Source organism: Sitodiplosis mosellana, unplaced genomic scaffold (genome assembly GCF_009176505.1).
Source record: "Sitodiplosis mosellana isolate CC-2019 unplaced genomic scaffold, AAFC_SMos_1.0 Smas_scaffold_52, whole genome shotgun sequence".
In the NCBI taxonomy this organism is placed as follows: Eukaryota; Metazoa; Arthropoda; class Insecta; order Diptera; family Cecidomyiidae; genus Sitodiplosis; species Sitodiplosis mosellana.
The window spans coordinates 271,867-287,565 of record NW_022595294.1 but is presented as its reverse complement, the minus strand read 5'-3'; the positions used below and the strand labels follow the sequence as shown (position 1 = coordinate 287,565).

Here is a 15,699-nt window from a genome sequence, read left to right as displayed (position 1 = left end):
TTTTTGGCTGATGCATAACCAAAATCTTCGTCAATATTCACGCTAGAAACGTTGCTAACCGATCTAGAATGTGACAAGTACGAGTTTGGCTGTAATCGACTAAGTCGATCGACCTCTTGGCTAAGTAAGAAGTTCTCTTTCTCCAATTGTTCCTTCTCCTGTGCGATTTTCTGATAAGCTTGATGAATTTCGTTGTCATCCAAATCGGACAGCACTTGTGATCGTTCGGCAGACGCTACCTCCTTTTGATTTTCTTGGAGTTCTTCAATTTTCCGGTTCAAATGTTCATTTTCAGCGCTAATCGCAAAGAACTTCTGCTTAAATTCCGCTTCCTCTTTGGCTTTTTCATCCAAAGCAGCCAGTTTTTCATCTCTCTCTTCGTCCAATTGTTTATTCAACGTTTCGACTTGGTTCTCAAGAATCTGGGCATGTGCCTTGAATTTGTTGAATTCATCTTCGATCTGTTTCTTTGCTTCCAATTTGGTGTGGAGCTCAGGCACTTCAGCCGCTTGTTTTGATAGCTGTTGATTGGATTTGGTGAGCTCATCGATTCTCTGCTGCAGCGAAATGATTTTGTTCTCAAGACCTTTGTACATTTTCTGCATGTGGGTTATGGTTCGCGCTTCGGCCTTCAGTTTCTTGAATTGACGACGAGCCAAGAAACGACGAATGGCCGATTGACCGATGATAATTTTGCGTTTGCGTTCGGTAAAGGCTTTTCGCGCCAAATAACCACGGCAATAGCGCTGGATGACAGTCGCTTTGTAGTTGTCCATTTGAACAGCAAACAAGCGACGCGCCAGCAAACCACGGCCATACGTTTGAATCAAAAGAACCGAACTTAGGACGCGCTGGTATTTCACTCGGCACAACCAACCACGTACTCGTCGCTGAACCACAACCACAGCACGTTCGCGACGTATCGACTGCGCCTTGCAACGCGCCAAATAGCCACGACAATATCGTTGCAATCCCAATGCCAACTGCTTGTTTCGCAGGAACTTCTTTCGCGCAATGAATCGACGCACCATCGATTGTACGAGGATTATATATCGTTTCCGTAAGTCCGTTCGGATTTGCTCTAGCAATGCCACCTGGTGAATGGAACAAGGGGAGAGATGAGTTAGATTTTCATTCAGATCAAAATTTGGATAGAACAGGACATTTTGATGAAAAAATAAAAATAAACAAAAGCCGACATTTTCTTCCGAATTCGAAGCTTTTTCAGAAAGAGTGCCAACTGTGTTGACTCAACACCTCACCTGACCAGCGCGAAAGAATATCTGCGTGTGTCCAAATCGGTATTTATCCTCATCGGTGATGTAATTTTGAACAATGTGTGCGCATGACCCCCGTTCGTCGTCACTGCTCTGGCTCAATTTACACAGCAAAAAGTAACGACTGAAGAAATTCTCATACGTCCATCGTGATGGAAAACCAGCGGCCGAAATTCGAACTGTCTCCAAGACACCACAAGCTCGTAACTGTTGCACTATTTTCTGGCATTCCCATTTGAAGGCGACTTTGTCGTCATTTGGCTGAAGAGAAATGAGTGAAAAGCATGGGATTAGTTTTTGAATAAAATTTTGAGTTTAAAGCAAATTGGGTTGAGTCGTATTTGATTGAGAGTATTCGAACATTAATGTTCGTTTTTGTTTAAGTTGGTATGCGATTGGGTTAGAACCGAAAAAATGTCAAAATTACCTTGATGCAACGAACATAATGCGGAGTGGTGGCATGCAGTGTTGAGATCAATTTCGTAAGACTGTCTCGAAACTGTGTTCCCACGGTGTGTTTGTGTTGTTTTGACGGTTGAACCTATTTGAAGAGATTTGACATTAGTTGTTTGTACGTAAATATGGTAAACCAAAACCCCAGTTAGTAGGTTGCTTGAACAGACACCGTTTTATGATTAAATGGCTTAAAATAAAGTAATAAAGGATGAATAAAGGTTGTGGAATTGTTAAGAAAATGTCGGATCGAAAATGAGAGAATCAAAATGACACCATTTCGTCCCATCATAAAAAATGAGAATGCTTAAATGGTCCTATCACCAAAGCTGTTAACAGTTTGAAGAGATTAAACCGTTTAAAAGAGAGTAGATAACGTCTTAAAACTAATAAAGTTGTCATAAAGGTCTGCCATGCTCAAGCCAAACTTAATCAATGGAAAGAAAATAGGGTGGCTTGAACGAAAGTAACTAAGTCGAAGCCATCGAAAAGTTATCAATCAAACACCTTTCTCGAATTCCCACGGTGCACTTTTACTCAATGAAATGTTTTAAATGAATGTAAAATTCATAAATTAATATTAATTATTATGTCAATATTTATTCGAAAATTAAAAAACGATTCGAAAACGATGTTTGCATGATGAATTTTAAATCGAACAAATCGGAATTCATCAATTTATGTTATATATGAACTGAATAATTTGTGGATATAAAATGCATTTTAATAAATAAAGGTTAAATGAAATATTATATTCCAAGTCAGAAAATTGTGCAAATTAAAGAAAATAAAGGCAAAATATCGGGAAAAAAGAAGAAATTGGAGATTTATACAAAAAAAATGGAAAAAAAAATCCCGAAAAAGTGTAAATTCAACCAAAAAAACCGCACCGTAGGCCAAAAAACAAAGAAAAACGGTGTATCGAGTTGGTTAGTTTGCGATTAGAAATCGGCTTGGTGCCATTTAAGGTAAAGAAAAAGTTATCAAAACCATTTGCCATTGTTATCTTTGCTGATATCAGCGATATTCAAGCGGAATTATATCGATTTATCGAAAGAAAGTGTGTATTTTATGCACAGAGGTCATTAGTGAGTGAGAGGGAGAGAGATATCGATTAAAACCATGACCGTCTTATCTAAAATCTAGCGCAAAAATTAGTCTCTCTCTCTCTCTCTCTCTCTGCCTGTGTTATATTTATAGATGCAAATGAACAAGGAGATAACGTTCAAAGTCGGACTAACTCTTTTCGGCGCGGGTTTCGATTCCTGAAACAGAGAAACAGCGACAAACATAAAATCATTAAACCATCAGACAGTGGGCCATAAAAATGATAATCAAAAGGTTTCAAATGGAAAAATAGAAACAGAACACACACACACACACACGGTGAAGGAAAAAACGTGCTAAATTAATTCAAACTTGGAGTTTTTGTTTCAAACTGAAGTAAAACTTTGGAAGAAAAAAAAACTCCAGAAGAAATGTAATCAAATAAAATTCAAAGAAATAGAATTCAATCTAACAAAAGTCCACAGAGAAGTGTGTTGTTCTTTGGAACATAAAAATTCACCCGAAAAGTAATAAAAACCGGATTGTTTACCAAATGTTTGGCGGCGTTGATCTTGACACGACCATCAAGACTGGTTTCTTTGCCATGCGACGAAGTACGCTCTTCCAACGCTATCAACGTACGGCAAATGGGCAAATTTGACTCTCGCATCACATTCACCAGCTCCTTTGAGATTGTGTCGCGATTTTTCTCCAAGAATCCCGTCGATTGATACTGCACGGTGTCCGAGAAATGTTTGATTACGAAGGCTGAAACGATAAATGGGAGGCGGATTAGAATTTTGAGTGTTTCATTGAACATTGCTCTCCATGGAATTTTTTAATATTGGGAAATGGAATTGGTTTGATTTTTTCGGGGAAAATACACGTTCATTGAACATTATTCAATTGATTTTTTTCTTCAAACTGATTACGTTACGAACAAATAATTGAAAAAAGATTCTTTGAGGTCAGCTGCTACCGTAAGCATGCTTACTGAAAAATTGGATGAAAAAAGACAACTTCATTCTTCTTTGTTCCATAGAAAATGACAAAAATTGGATTGAAAATACAGAATTTTGCGTTTGTTTAATGAAAAACAATAACCAATCATCGAATAAGTATCGAAAATAACACGCAGAAAGAATGAAAAAGCAAAACAGACACCGAAAGTGAGGTAAAGTAAAAGTCAACGTATACTTACACGCATTACCGAAGCGAGCTCTTTCAAAATGCTTGTATTTGGCACATTTTTCATTCAGTTTCCCCACCCACGATTCGTCTGAACCTCTTGGCACCTGTTTCAATTGGCAAAATTGTATAGTTATTGTTATTAAATTCAATAAATGCGAACAAATCGAAAATAGATCGAGCTCAAAGCGGAAAAAAACAACTCTTTCAGTACTTTTATGAACTTTTAATGGATTTCCGAGCTCTTATGTGTTTCTTCTTTTTGTTAGTTTGAAATAAAGCGAAGACACAGCGTCTGTTGGAAATGAGCGAATTCTAAGGAATTGAAAAAGAACGAAGAAAGACACAATAAGGAATCGAAATAGAATGAACTTCATTCAAAGATTCAATGAAGAAAGCCGTAAAAATGGTTGGAACAGAATGAAGACAGACGTAAAGTTCTTTGGATTTGATTCAAAAATGAGGGAAAAAAATGAGTGGAGAAAGAAAAATTAGTTCAAAGTTCAAGCTTAAGTCTTGCACCGACTTTGAGCTACTTCTGAACAAAGTCCACCAATTCAATCGAATAGAAATTGAAATGAACCAAATTAGCTCAATCGATGGGCTAATGGAGTTTTTAAACCTGTCGGTAAAGAAAAAAAATGGTTCGCGGCAAAGTTAAAATCACTTTCAATGATCCAACGGCAAGAAATGCGAAACAAAAAACAAGAAACTCCAATCACTCACCCGACATTCTTCGTCCAGTAAATCCAGGATGCCCAATTTCGATTCAATGAGTTCGATGCACGGTTGATTGTCATAAAAGTCGATCATGGTCCAATCGATGCCCTCGCTCAAATACTGCTCTTGTTCCAGTTTGAAGATATGTTGATTGAATTGCTGCTGCAATTTCTCGTTGGCATAGTTGATGCAAAACTGTTCAAACGAATTGATATCGAACGTTTCAAATCCATAAATATCGAGAACGCCAATGAAGCAGTGCTGTTTATGGCCACTTTCCAGATTCTTATTCACAATATTGACGATGTGTGTAAACAGTTTTGCATAAATATGTTTGGCGAGCGCATCACGTGCCGTTTCCGCTGCAATTTGATTCATCGGAATCAGAACGTGTTCGTTAATCGATTCAATTTGTCGTGTAATCAGCCACTTGCGTAGCTGTTCCCGGTCGACTTGCATAATATCGGCGAAGAGGTTCAAATGCAAATCATCGCTGGAAATGTCGCATTCTTCTTGATCGGCTTCTTTGGAATTGCGTTTATGCGGCGCAATGTTGACATTGCCCAAGTGCAAAATGGCAGCACACGTCTTAACGATGTCGTCGACATCACCGGCTGTGAACCCGAGCGTATCCAGTGCAGCCACCGTTTCAGAGAATTGATCCAAATCCGAAACACGATTGATGTTTGGTGTATTCCCTTGATTCAAATACCGAAACGTTTGCTGATGATCCAACATCAATTCGGGCCATTGATCACGGGCCGCACACAGCTGATAAAATATGTGATAGTTTCGTTCACCCGGCGCTTGGAACACAACACGCGATTTCTCCAACAGATATGTGTTCATTGTGGCTCCTGTCAATGACATCACATTCATTCGATTGGTGAACAGCAGCTTGGTGAACTTTCCAAACCTCGAGCTATTGTCGTTACGTGTGGTTTTTGCATTGCCGATGGCTTCCATAATCGGATTACTGGCCAAAATCTTGCGTTCAATTTGCGTTTCGAATTCATTGCCGCCAACCGCTGCAAAATATCGCATCGCATACTTGGCTGATACCGTTTTACCAGCACCCGATTCACCCGATACAATTATACTGAGATCACATTTTTCGCGCTCCAATTTCGCATAAGCCTCTTCAGCCACCGCAAATATGTGCGGCTCCAGACTTTGGTGCGTCTGACCTCGATACATCCGAATGATGTCCGGACCATACAATGGCAACTCCGCATATGGATTTATGGCCACTAAAACGATACCACAATACGTGTAGATTGTCTGACGATCACAGAATCTGAAACGGAAATTTCGGAATGACAAAGAGATGACAATCGGAAGTTCAAGTTAGGAGAAAAAAATTGAAAGTTATTGAAATTTTGAATGAAAATTCTGAATAATCGTTGATTTTTGGAGTAAAACTTTGGACAAATTTTCACAATTTTGGAGACAAATGTCAGAAAAGAATCAAAATTCGAACAAATAAAAAAAAATTACTGATTAACTATTGACAAATGAGTGAAAAAGTCAAGATTTGATCCCAAAAATGAAGAATTTTGTACAGAAAATGGAGTAAAAAAAGATTTTTCAAAGAAAAAATTTAAAGTAAAAAAAAATTAATAAAGATAATCGTTTCAAAAATGCAATACTCTAAGCATTTCTTTTCGAGCTTTTCTTCGCTAATCTTGATGGAAAAATGAGTTTAATTGAAATACGTCTGAGAATTTCAACACGAGAATTCGAGCACTAAAGCCGATCAAAGTTGACGATTCGATAAACCAAACCATTCGATTATCATGCAATTTCCATCAACTGGAGTCAATTAAACAAATCGTTAACATTGTATTAATGCATTCAAAAGCGTGATTGCTTGACTTTTATTTAGAGATGACAATTCCCGTTTAGCGTGTGATTTTTTTATAGATCTGATCGTGATTGACATTAATGATTGAGCGTATGTGTGATTCGAACATTAAAATGTTCAACATTTTCGTGTTTCAAAGTTGTATTCAACAGAAGTGTGATTCGAACGATATTTCGGAAGATGATGCAAAGTTCAAAGACTTTTAGTTGAAAGTAGAGATCGATGAACGGGAGCTAAAATTGGAAACTGAAGATGTCTTAGGTTTGCGATATGATCGAAATGAAGAAGAAGATTTAAGTACCTATCAAAAACTGTCTATAATTTTCAGATCGAACACTGATCAATGATCATTATTGACTGTTCATAAATTATGAATCGTCGCGCACTATCATTAGCTTTGGGCAATTTAAAATGGCTTCAAAGGCGCCAAAGATGGTATCTGAAGAAGAAAGGCTGTTATTACCTTCGGGAAAATGCTTTGAAAGTCAGAAAATCACGGAAAAATGCAAAAATCACGGAAAAATGCAAAAATCACTGGAGGTGACTCGAAATTAGCAAAAAATGTACAAAATGACACGAAATGAACAGACTGTACCTCTCAAAATAGCATTAGCACAATGGAAAATTGATTCAATGTTCATGGAGACAGTATAATAACACTTGATCGTTGAATTTAAGTAATTTACATTGATTTTTTCGTACAAGTTCAATATTTTGAACGTCTCAAGTCTTGATGTTGTATCAAAAATGGCCCCATTTCCAATACAAATTCGAATTTCCATCATTAATGATGATTCCACGAACAAATTGATAATTCGGAATTACGTACGTTTCAAAACATGATATGGATTTTCAACCCATGCCAATTCGATTTGCCAATCTTCATGGAACGTTCGAATTTTTTTTATTGAAATCATTTTGGAATCGATTTTTTGTATGCAGATTTATATAAACATTTCCACTTTCAGGTGAAAATGCCTAATTTTGAATTTAAAAAGTCAAATTTTTCAACAAAACCGCCCATTTTCTACCAAAAACCATCTAATATTTCAACAAACTCATCAATTTTAATCAAATCGAAAATCAATTCGCTCATTTTAAATCCAATCAGCGAGCATTTTCGTTCACCCACAAAATTGCGCATTCAACTTCCGAATGATTCGGTTCAAAAGTTCAAATCCAGTCGGTTTTTCACGGTTAAAAGCTATTATATAGCGGTCGATTGAATGTTACGTATCGAATTCCATGGTTCAAATTGCACGGATCGAAATTGTTTTGTTTCGTAAACAAAAGCAAATTGCCCCGAAAAATGCGAATTTCTGCTAATTCGCAGCTAAATAGTCGCTTTCTTCGCTTATCTCTGAATGCCATTGTGATAATTTAATATGAATCAGTGTGTTGATTAATCTCGCGGCAAACATTCCATTCGATTTGAATAAACATGTGTTATATTCATGTTGCATGAATGAAATTGTTTCAGCAGAAAAAAAATGCGTTTTTGTTGCTTTGTATTTCATTCGCATTACTCACCTCACTTCAAGTGTGTGCAAAACGTCCGGTTCGTGTAGATATGATAAGGCGGTAAGATCATTTTGTCCAATGAGAATAGCTGGATTCCGTAGCAATGGCAAATCATTATCGGTTCGTATTTCAATGACACGCTCGTCGCCGGCATCGCAGCAAATTTTCAATTGTTTATCGCCTTCATGAAAGTCGTCAACCAGTTGAGCGCCTTCCCACACTGTGGTTGCATTCGGTATCCAGACTCGTGCACCCTGCACAAAAACAACGATAGAAAAATCGCACACACCAATTGAGAAATCAGCGATAAACAAAAAAAAAACTCAGTCACACAAAACAAATTATGTATGTCGCAATGGGTGAAAAAACACACACGCATTTTGTTTAAAAAATAATAACAAATATCACTTGAATTTTCTGTGTCAGAGTAGTAAGAAATGAAAAAACGAAACGAAAGAAACCGCACAAATTACATCATATATCGCGCGTCCATGAATGTATTAAATTTCTCACATGCAGTGCGCAACACACAACAACTTCCACGACGATAACAGCGGTGGCAGCAGCGGCCGCGACCGCGCCAAATGAACGAGAGACGAAGCGAGAAATAGATTTGTTACATGAATTAGAGAATTACCGTAATATAAGCAGTGTGTCGTTTTGCCATAATTGTAGATTATTTCGTAATCTTGTCGTACTCGAAACTCTTGGGCCACTTAATTAGGTGCTGGAGTGTGTGACGTTTATACGTTTCGTTACGGTTACTTCGTGTGTCTTTCGTATGCTTTTTTGCTTCTTCTCGTCTTCGTTGTCGGTTTGTCTTCTTCTTCTTATTCTTTTCCCATTCACACTGACACAGTGCAACAACAATTCCATAGCCACCGTCCAATAAGAATGTGATCTTATTGTCGCTGCGTGTGTGTGTGTGCGCGTTTTTTTCTTGAGTGGCCACGGGAAAAAACATTCACACACTCGATCGATTTTGGGGTACGTCAACACAAAATTCACGACATTTTCGACATTTCACTGAACATTCGTTTCTTTTTTTTTTAGTAAAATTCCTGTTGTGCAAAAAAATTTATAAATTTGCCACTTTTGCACGATTAAAATTCCTTATTTCTTCTCTTTTTCCGATCTAAATTCCGGAATTCTTCACTTTGGTACGAGTAAATTTATGAATTTTTCAGCTGGGCTCAAACAATTTCAAAATGCTTTAATTTGCACAAACAATATGCAATCTGTTTCAAATTTTTCTGTACAATCGACGAACCAAATTCCTTCTCGGCTACAAATTTTTGACACAATTTTTTTTTTCTGCTTCACGTGTTGAACACTTTTGATTTCGTCACATTTAACGAGAATGAGCACTTTGTGATTGGCAATCACTGATTGCACTGAACTAACACAATTAACATAAAAGAGAGTCCAATTCGACGAAACAATCAATCTGATAGTGATTGTTTGTTTGACAATAGCGATAGCACCATAGACGAAACAAAACAAAACAAAAATGCTGCCGTTTATTCCGATGAATCGGACACAAATTAGCGCAGCGAAAAAAAAACTTATCTACAGAAGAAAAATAAATAAATATATGGAATAAACAGACAGCGTGAACCGAGAGAAATGCTGTCGACTTTTACTCGTGCCTTTGTACTACTGAGACTAGCACACGACTCGGGCCACCGACAAACAGCAACGCAAACGAAATGGAAAAACAAAGTATAACAACAATATTGATTAGAGAAGAGGTGAACAGAAGAATGAAAGAAAGAAAGAAATAGCGTACACGGAACAATACAAAAACACAAAGTGCACACGTTGCTTTGGTGCTACGTCTTTCTCTTTCTCCCGTTCGGTCGGCCGCTCTCTTTTGTATGGTAGTACTTTGACAGCTGTGAAAGCAACAGCATTCGAGTGATTCACACACAAAAGCACGAGCCGCATCGTAAGTGTGCATTGCAACCGAATGCTTGAACAGTCGCGCGCGGTCTGTGCATGTATGCGAAGTACGTGCAAACCATGTGCTAGCATTGCTATGTTTTTGTTTCTGTTTTTTGCCTCTTTTTCTTCTCTTTTTCGCTACCTAGTTTTTTTTTGTTCGATCGGTTTCTTCGTCTGTTTGCGTTTTTTTGCTTCATTTCGCTCCGTTCTCTTCTGATTTTTTCTCTTTCAATCATTTTCTGTTTTAGTTTTTCTCTCTTCGATTCCGTCACTCTCTCTCTCTCTCTCTCTCTCTCTCTCTCTCTCTCTCTCTGTTCTCACACACAATCACCACAACTTTGTTCGCCTCTTCTCCGGCTGCCCTTTACCCACACCATCTCGTCGGCCGTTCGACTTTTTTCCACACATCAAACGCCGCATTTGTTTTTATTCATCGCCAAAATTGTGTGTACGGTTTCAAGCGGTATATTGTTGTGGCTTTTAAATGTCTCTATTCAATCCAATGGAACAAAAAGAACAGTGTACACAAACACACACAAACACAGCCGAATCGTGACCTGTGTGTCTAGCGCGCTTTCAAATTTCAAACAATTTCCGCATTTTTTTCTACACGCTCAAAATTTCTTCACACATTCATGTTTCTCTATCTCTCTCTCTCGGCAACGGTTTTCATTGTTGCATGATTGTTTCTTCGGTTCGTGTCTCATTGGAACATTTTCAGCGTCGTGAAGAGCGATTGCGATATTTGGGTCTCTCATTCGTACGGTGGACATCATTTCAAACCGTTTTTGCGGCCGATTACCAGTGCGATAGCCTGAGTGTGTTTTCAAAATAGCCCACTTTTACAACATTGATGATAAATGGCCAATTGTTTTGAATTTAGTGATAAATTGCCCGGTAAATTCTCTTCTAAACAAAACAAATATGTACACCTACGGACAAAACACATCGAGACATACTTTGAAGACTTCCAAAAGAGACTATAGAAGTTTATGAAAGAAGACGAAGAAGAACTCCACTGTCTTGTCACTTGGCGCGGTCACAAGAAAAAAAAGTCTTGCCGCTCGGCAGAACATTGACATCACGTAAATGTAACACAAACAACGTTTAAAAAAACACGTTAAACTGAATTCAAATTTCGAAATGAAGAACAAATTTAGTGTTTGTGCTTATCGCAAAAAAAAAAACGATAGATAAACAGTTGGCACAATCCGTTTGAAATTTATTGCCATGCTGAATGCGTCTTAAGAAATGTTCATTGAACACAACGTAGCAAATTGAAACTTATCGGAATAAATGATTACGAAAAGAGCATATATTCGAAATACCACCGAATGGATCGATTTAGAATGGTATAAAAAGCGATACAGAATGAAAGATGAAATGAAAAAAATTGCTTGAATTTGAATTAGACTATAATCAACAATAATTAATTTCTATTTCTCTCATTCTCGATACCTTTTGTAATGCAAATTAGGCAAAGCATTAATTTTTTTTTATATTCAACGCAGGCGATGTGGCTGCTCTGGCTCTTAGATCGCTGTAAATGGTCGGTTCGTGTGTTTTTCGGCTTGTGTACATACGTTTTAATTAATTCGCACGGTGTATATATTATTTGTTTTGATTGCTCTGATCACTAGCATTCTGTTGTTAAGCCGCGTGTTTTTTTCTTAATAAGCAACATTTACTCAAGTGTTATTTACCAAGAATGCAAACGGTTTTTACTTTGCTCATTCATTCCGAAATACCACCGTTTTTTTTAGGTTGTTACTTTGCCGCCGACATTTCGCAATGAGTGAAATGTTCAGAGGTTAGTTCTGTTGTTGGTCGGAATGAATAGGTCGGGTGCTGTGAATGTTGCGTTTGAAATTTGTTGCTCATTAAACTGGAAAACAATGTTGAGTCGATCAGACACTGTCGACCAAGCGAAGACCTAAAAATGCTAACAATGTTTATGAACACAAAAATGACAAATCGACTGCTGAATTCTTGGAGCTCACTCACATCTTTGAGGGGAAAGTGACGGAAAAATGAAATAAATTCTTGTGTTTCATTGCTTTTGCGAATAATAACCGATTTAAAGGGAATTTAATTCAATTTCGTTGAAAAATTAACTGGGTGTAATTGATGTGTCCTAATGTATTCAAGTTGATTCTTTTCGATCATAGCTGAATTTGTTTAGAAGAAAATTCGAAGAGAGAGAGAAAGATCAAGATGACTCCCTTAAGTTTGTACTGCTATGAATGCAATATTGAAAATGTGGAGCTACAAAGTTTGTATTATAAACATTTCGCATTTATTAAACGCATTTTTTGCTTTGGAATGTCTGAATATCGTCGATTCAATTACATAAATGTAAGATAAGATGATCAGACGATTGTTTTATTTTTCACTTTATTTACATCATTCGGTTATTACGGAGTAAACTTCACGCAATCAGCATCAGTCAATCGCATGAATAGTAAGCAAAATTCAAATGAAACAAATTTTTGAAGCAGAGCGCACTTAAACACGATCGATGACTGCATCTGTGAAACGAATCGAACATTCACCTAGAGTCGCATTTGTCAAATGTTCAGTAAATTCCGTCAATGATCCAATGTCCAGATTGTTGAATTGTGAATTTTTATCAAATGGATAGCCCATGGGACGGGCGTCAGGATATTTTTTGTTCCTTAATCCACAAAATGAAAACGAATCGTTACATAGTACACCGCTAGAATGAAATGTAAAGGTAAAGAGTTTTGATTATTTTGTATGAGTGTGTGTGTGTTCAGATCGAGTGACATTTGAAGTGCCCCCGGTTTGGATCACACTGTGTTTCATTTGGGCCATATGCGAACAGCTTTGGAATGCATATCAGTGGAAAGGACTCAGTACCATGAAAAATCTGCTCAGTTTTTTTTTTAACCCAAACAATATTCACTGTGATATATCAAACAATGCTGTCCACATCAGAGCTTGATGTAGAACCATATGGTTCTTTGTATAAAATCTTTTTTTTTTTTCAAATAAATTTTTAAAAAAAGTTACCTATCTAACACTTGATCGACGCGATCATGTTCATATGAGCTGACCATAACGAAAATGTCATACTTGGTGCCTGCTGGAGTTCCTTTCGGCAGAAGCATATGTTGTGGCCACCCACAACCACAAAATTGGAATTGAGCCAGTTCTTCGCCATTCTTTGGTTGGTATTCACTTCCAATACGCCTGAATGATCGTTCATATGGAATTGTCACACTCGATTGTTCCGAACGTCGACGGATCTCGTTTGCTCCTGGATTTACTTCACACAAAGAGAAAATGAAAAATTTGAGGGAAAAAATTAATTAAAAAATATTCTTTTTGATGTAACGCAATTGTTCATACTCTTACAATTAATCACAAACTTGTCCATTTCAACGGCAAAAGATCGCTGTTCACGGAAGCGCAGTGCTTCACCTCTTTCATCGAATTTCGGGATTAAAAATATGCGGCAAGTGCCTTGTTTGGGCACAGACGCATCATTTGTAATATTTATGCGGTATTCAAAGGGTGCGTGCTGTAAATGAGTGAACTGAGGATAATGGAAAAGAAAAGGAAGAAGAAATCATAAGTAAAAAAGGAAGATAAGGAATTCGACTGCTGATCAAAAGTCAATTACTTGTGCATAAACATTGCCGGGACCAAAATCTAAACCAGCTCCCAGATCCACATCTGACTTTTGCCAATAAGTTAACAGCAGATTTGGTATGGTGCTTTTTGATTGCGTTGTAATTTGCACATCAACCGAATTCACAGCAACACCTTCAAACAATAGCTCATTCGGTTGATAAGACCGCAGAGTATTTTTGAATTTAACACAGATCGAATTGATAAATGCGTGCCAGCGATAAAAAACTGGATCTCTCATCGCCGTGGTTACGTCAGCCATAACGCCGTAATCTTCCAAATGTGTACCATCGGGATCGTGAACGTATGCAATAACATTATGGCCCAAATTATGTAGATTCCCATACAATTGCCGATTTGGTGATATCGCACTCGCTTCCAACACATTACCCAGAATATTAATTCCGTTCGTTTCGTCGAGTGGAATGTGTTGATTGGTGCCTTGCTCAACGACATAACCCTGATCAATTGCTTGATGAATTCGATCACGCCATCGTTCCAAGTCAGCAATTTCCGTATTATCATCATCGCGATGCAGATCCTGTAATTGGGCATTGTCTGGACGCGCTGGATATGCACGATTGTTTAAACTTCGTACAATTTTCGGAAAGTATCCCTCTTTGATGCGTTCACGGAAATTATTCAACGGTTTAACGCTTTCCAAATGATTGCAAAAACGTTCGTTGTTATAACGGGCCACGAGCTTTGGGAGTTTTAAAAATTTGAATGTCAATTAATTGGTTTTCTTAGATTCAAAGCATTGAAATAGTGTTGAAAACGTTTTGAGCTTGAAATGTGATGAAAATGCATGTAAAAATGATGAAAATACCGATGATATCATCAGTGAATGAAGTGAGTGCTTCACTCACTTGACTGTGCATATAGTAGAACAGTTCACCACGTCGATCTTTGTTCACAACATTTAATGGGCCTTCACCTGGATATACGAGATGCCAATGCCAGTGGCTAAATTAGAAAAAAATCAGATTTAATTTTTATCTTTAACTGAATGTTCTCATCCATAAAAGAAATTACTGCATATTGACGCCGATGTCTTCACGAAAATAGGCCAAACGTTGTTCTGGTTCACGATCCGATGCTGTAAAATTCATTTTTATCTCGATTGGAATACGACTTTCAGCCGGTACTAGAGAACCTTCTTCTCTAGCGCGCGGAAACACCGACGAGTCCACAAATTGATCGGGAAATTGTTGAACAATCGATGGCAATGATAGATTCTGTGTATCATTTCGATGCTGCACAGCAGTGGCTAATGAGTACTGAAATGATTAATTTAATTCAAATTTATATTCATAAAAAATGGAATTCATATCACAATTTAAACGTTAATTTTCCATCACGACAATTTTTCATTGCATATTCCATTGAGGTAACATTTCACTATTCTTCACTATTGTTGAGTCGTTCTTACCAAAAATAAATATGGATTAACGCGATCTTTGATGAAGGCTGCTGTCGAAATGAAGTCTTCCTCAGATGAATCTAAAAATATTTTTATCAATTCGCCCGCAATAACCTGATGGCTTTTAATAAACAGTGAAAAGGAACCACGCAATTGAATTGACTTCGTAAAATCTAGGTTCAGTTGCTGGATTGGTCGCAAATGTATTGTTTTCTCAACGTCTTCTCCAATTCGAGTGCTCAAGGAAGCTCCAATAGTTTCGTAACGTTCCGTATAAAAGTTTGATGGTAGCTCAAAAACGGTTTTGCCATTGTCTTTCACAGTGAATAATGGCTCGTTTGGACGCTGAAAAAGTAATCGTATACCATCTGTTATTCCACTCTGTTCTGCAGACATCGCGATGAATTTTTCTGATTGAACACCACTTCTTTTCAAACCAACGATTATTCGACTACTCTTCGATTCGAGCAAAAGTTTGTTCATTTATATACATGTGTAATTGGATGTTATCACAGTTTTACGTTTCTGCAACCACAACTCAGTTTGTGGCGATTTCCGTCCATTGAAACCTGGTTAGCGAATAAAGGTCGTTTCCGTTTTGTAACTAA

General features: G+C 37.5%; 2 protein-coding genes across 3 annotated transcripts; both read right to left on the bottom strand.

The window, feature by feature from the left end:
* On the bottom strand, positions 1-10,394 carry LOC129570332 (unconventional myosin-Vb; the record flags this gene model as incomplete). 2 transcript variants are annotated; one of them, XM_055449893.1, is given in 9 exon segments in its annotated part: positions 1-1,094; positions 1,263-1,538; positions 1,705-1,818; positions 2,972-2,995; positions 3,328-3,545; positions 3,979-4,072; positions 4,692-5,982; positions 8,080-8,324; positions 8,708-9,910. In XM_055449893.1, coding segments are annotated over 9 exon segments (3,386 nt in total), but the record flags the coding sequence as incomplete, so codon positions are not given.
* Positions 10,395-12,287: 1,893 nt separating this feature from the next.
* Positions 12,288-15,545, bottom strand: LOC129570333 (phenoloxidase 2). The gene is made up of 7 exons (XM_055449895.1): positions 15,101-15,545; positions 14,704-14,948; positions 14,538-14,634; positions 13,661-14,371; positions 13,393-13,573; positions 13,048-13,303; positions 12,288-12,730 (listed from the first exon to the last, which is right to left on the bottom strand). The coding sequence occupies exons 1-7, from the start codon at positions 15,485-15,487 to the stop codon at positions 12,520-12,522; spliced, it is 2,088 nt and encodes a 695-aa protein (XP_055305870.1). The 5' UTR covers positions 15,488-15,545; the 3' UTR covers positions 12,288-12,519.
* Positions 15,546-15,699: the final 154 nt, after the last annotated feature.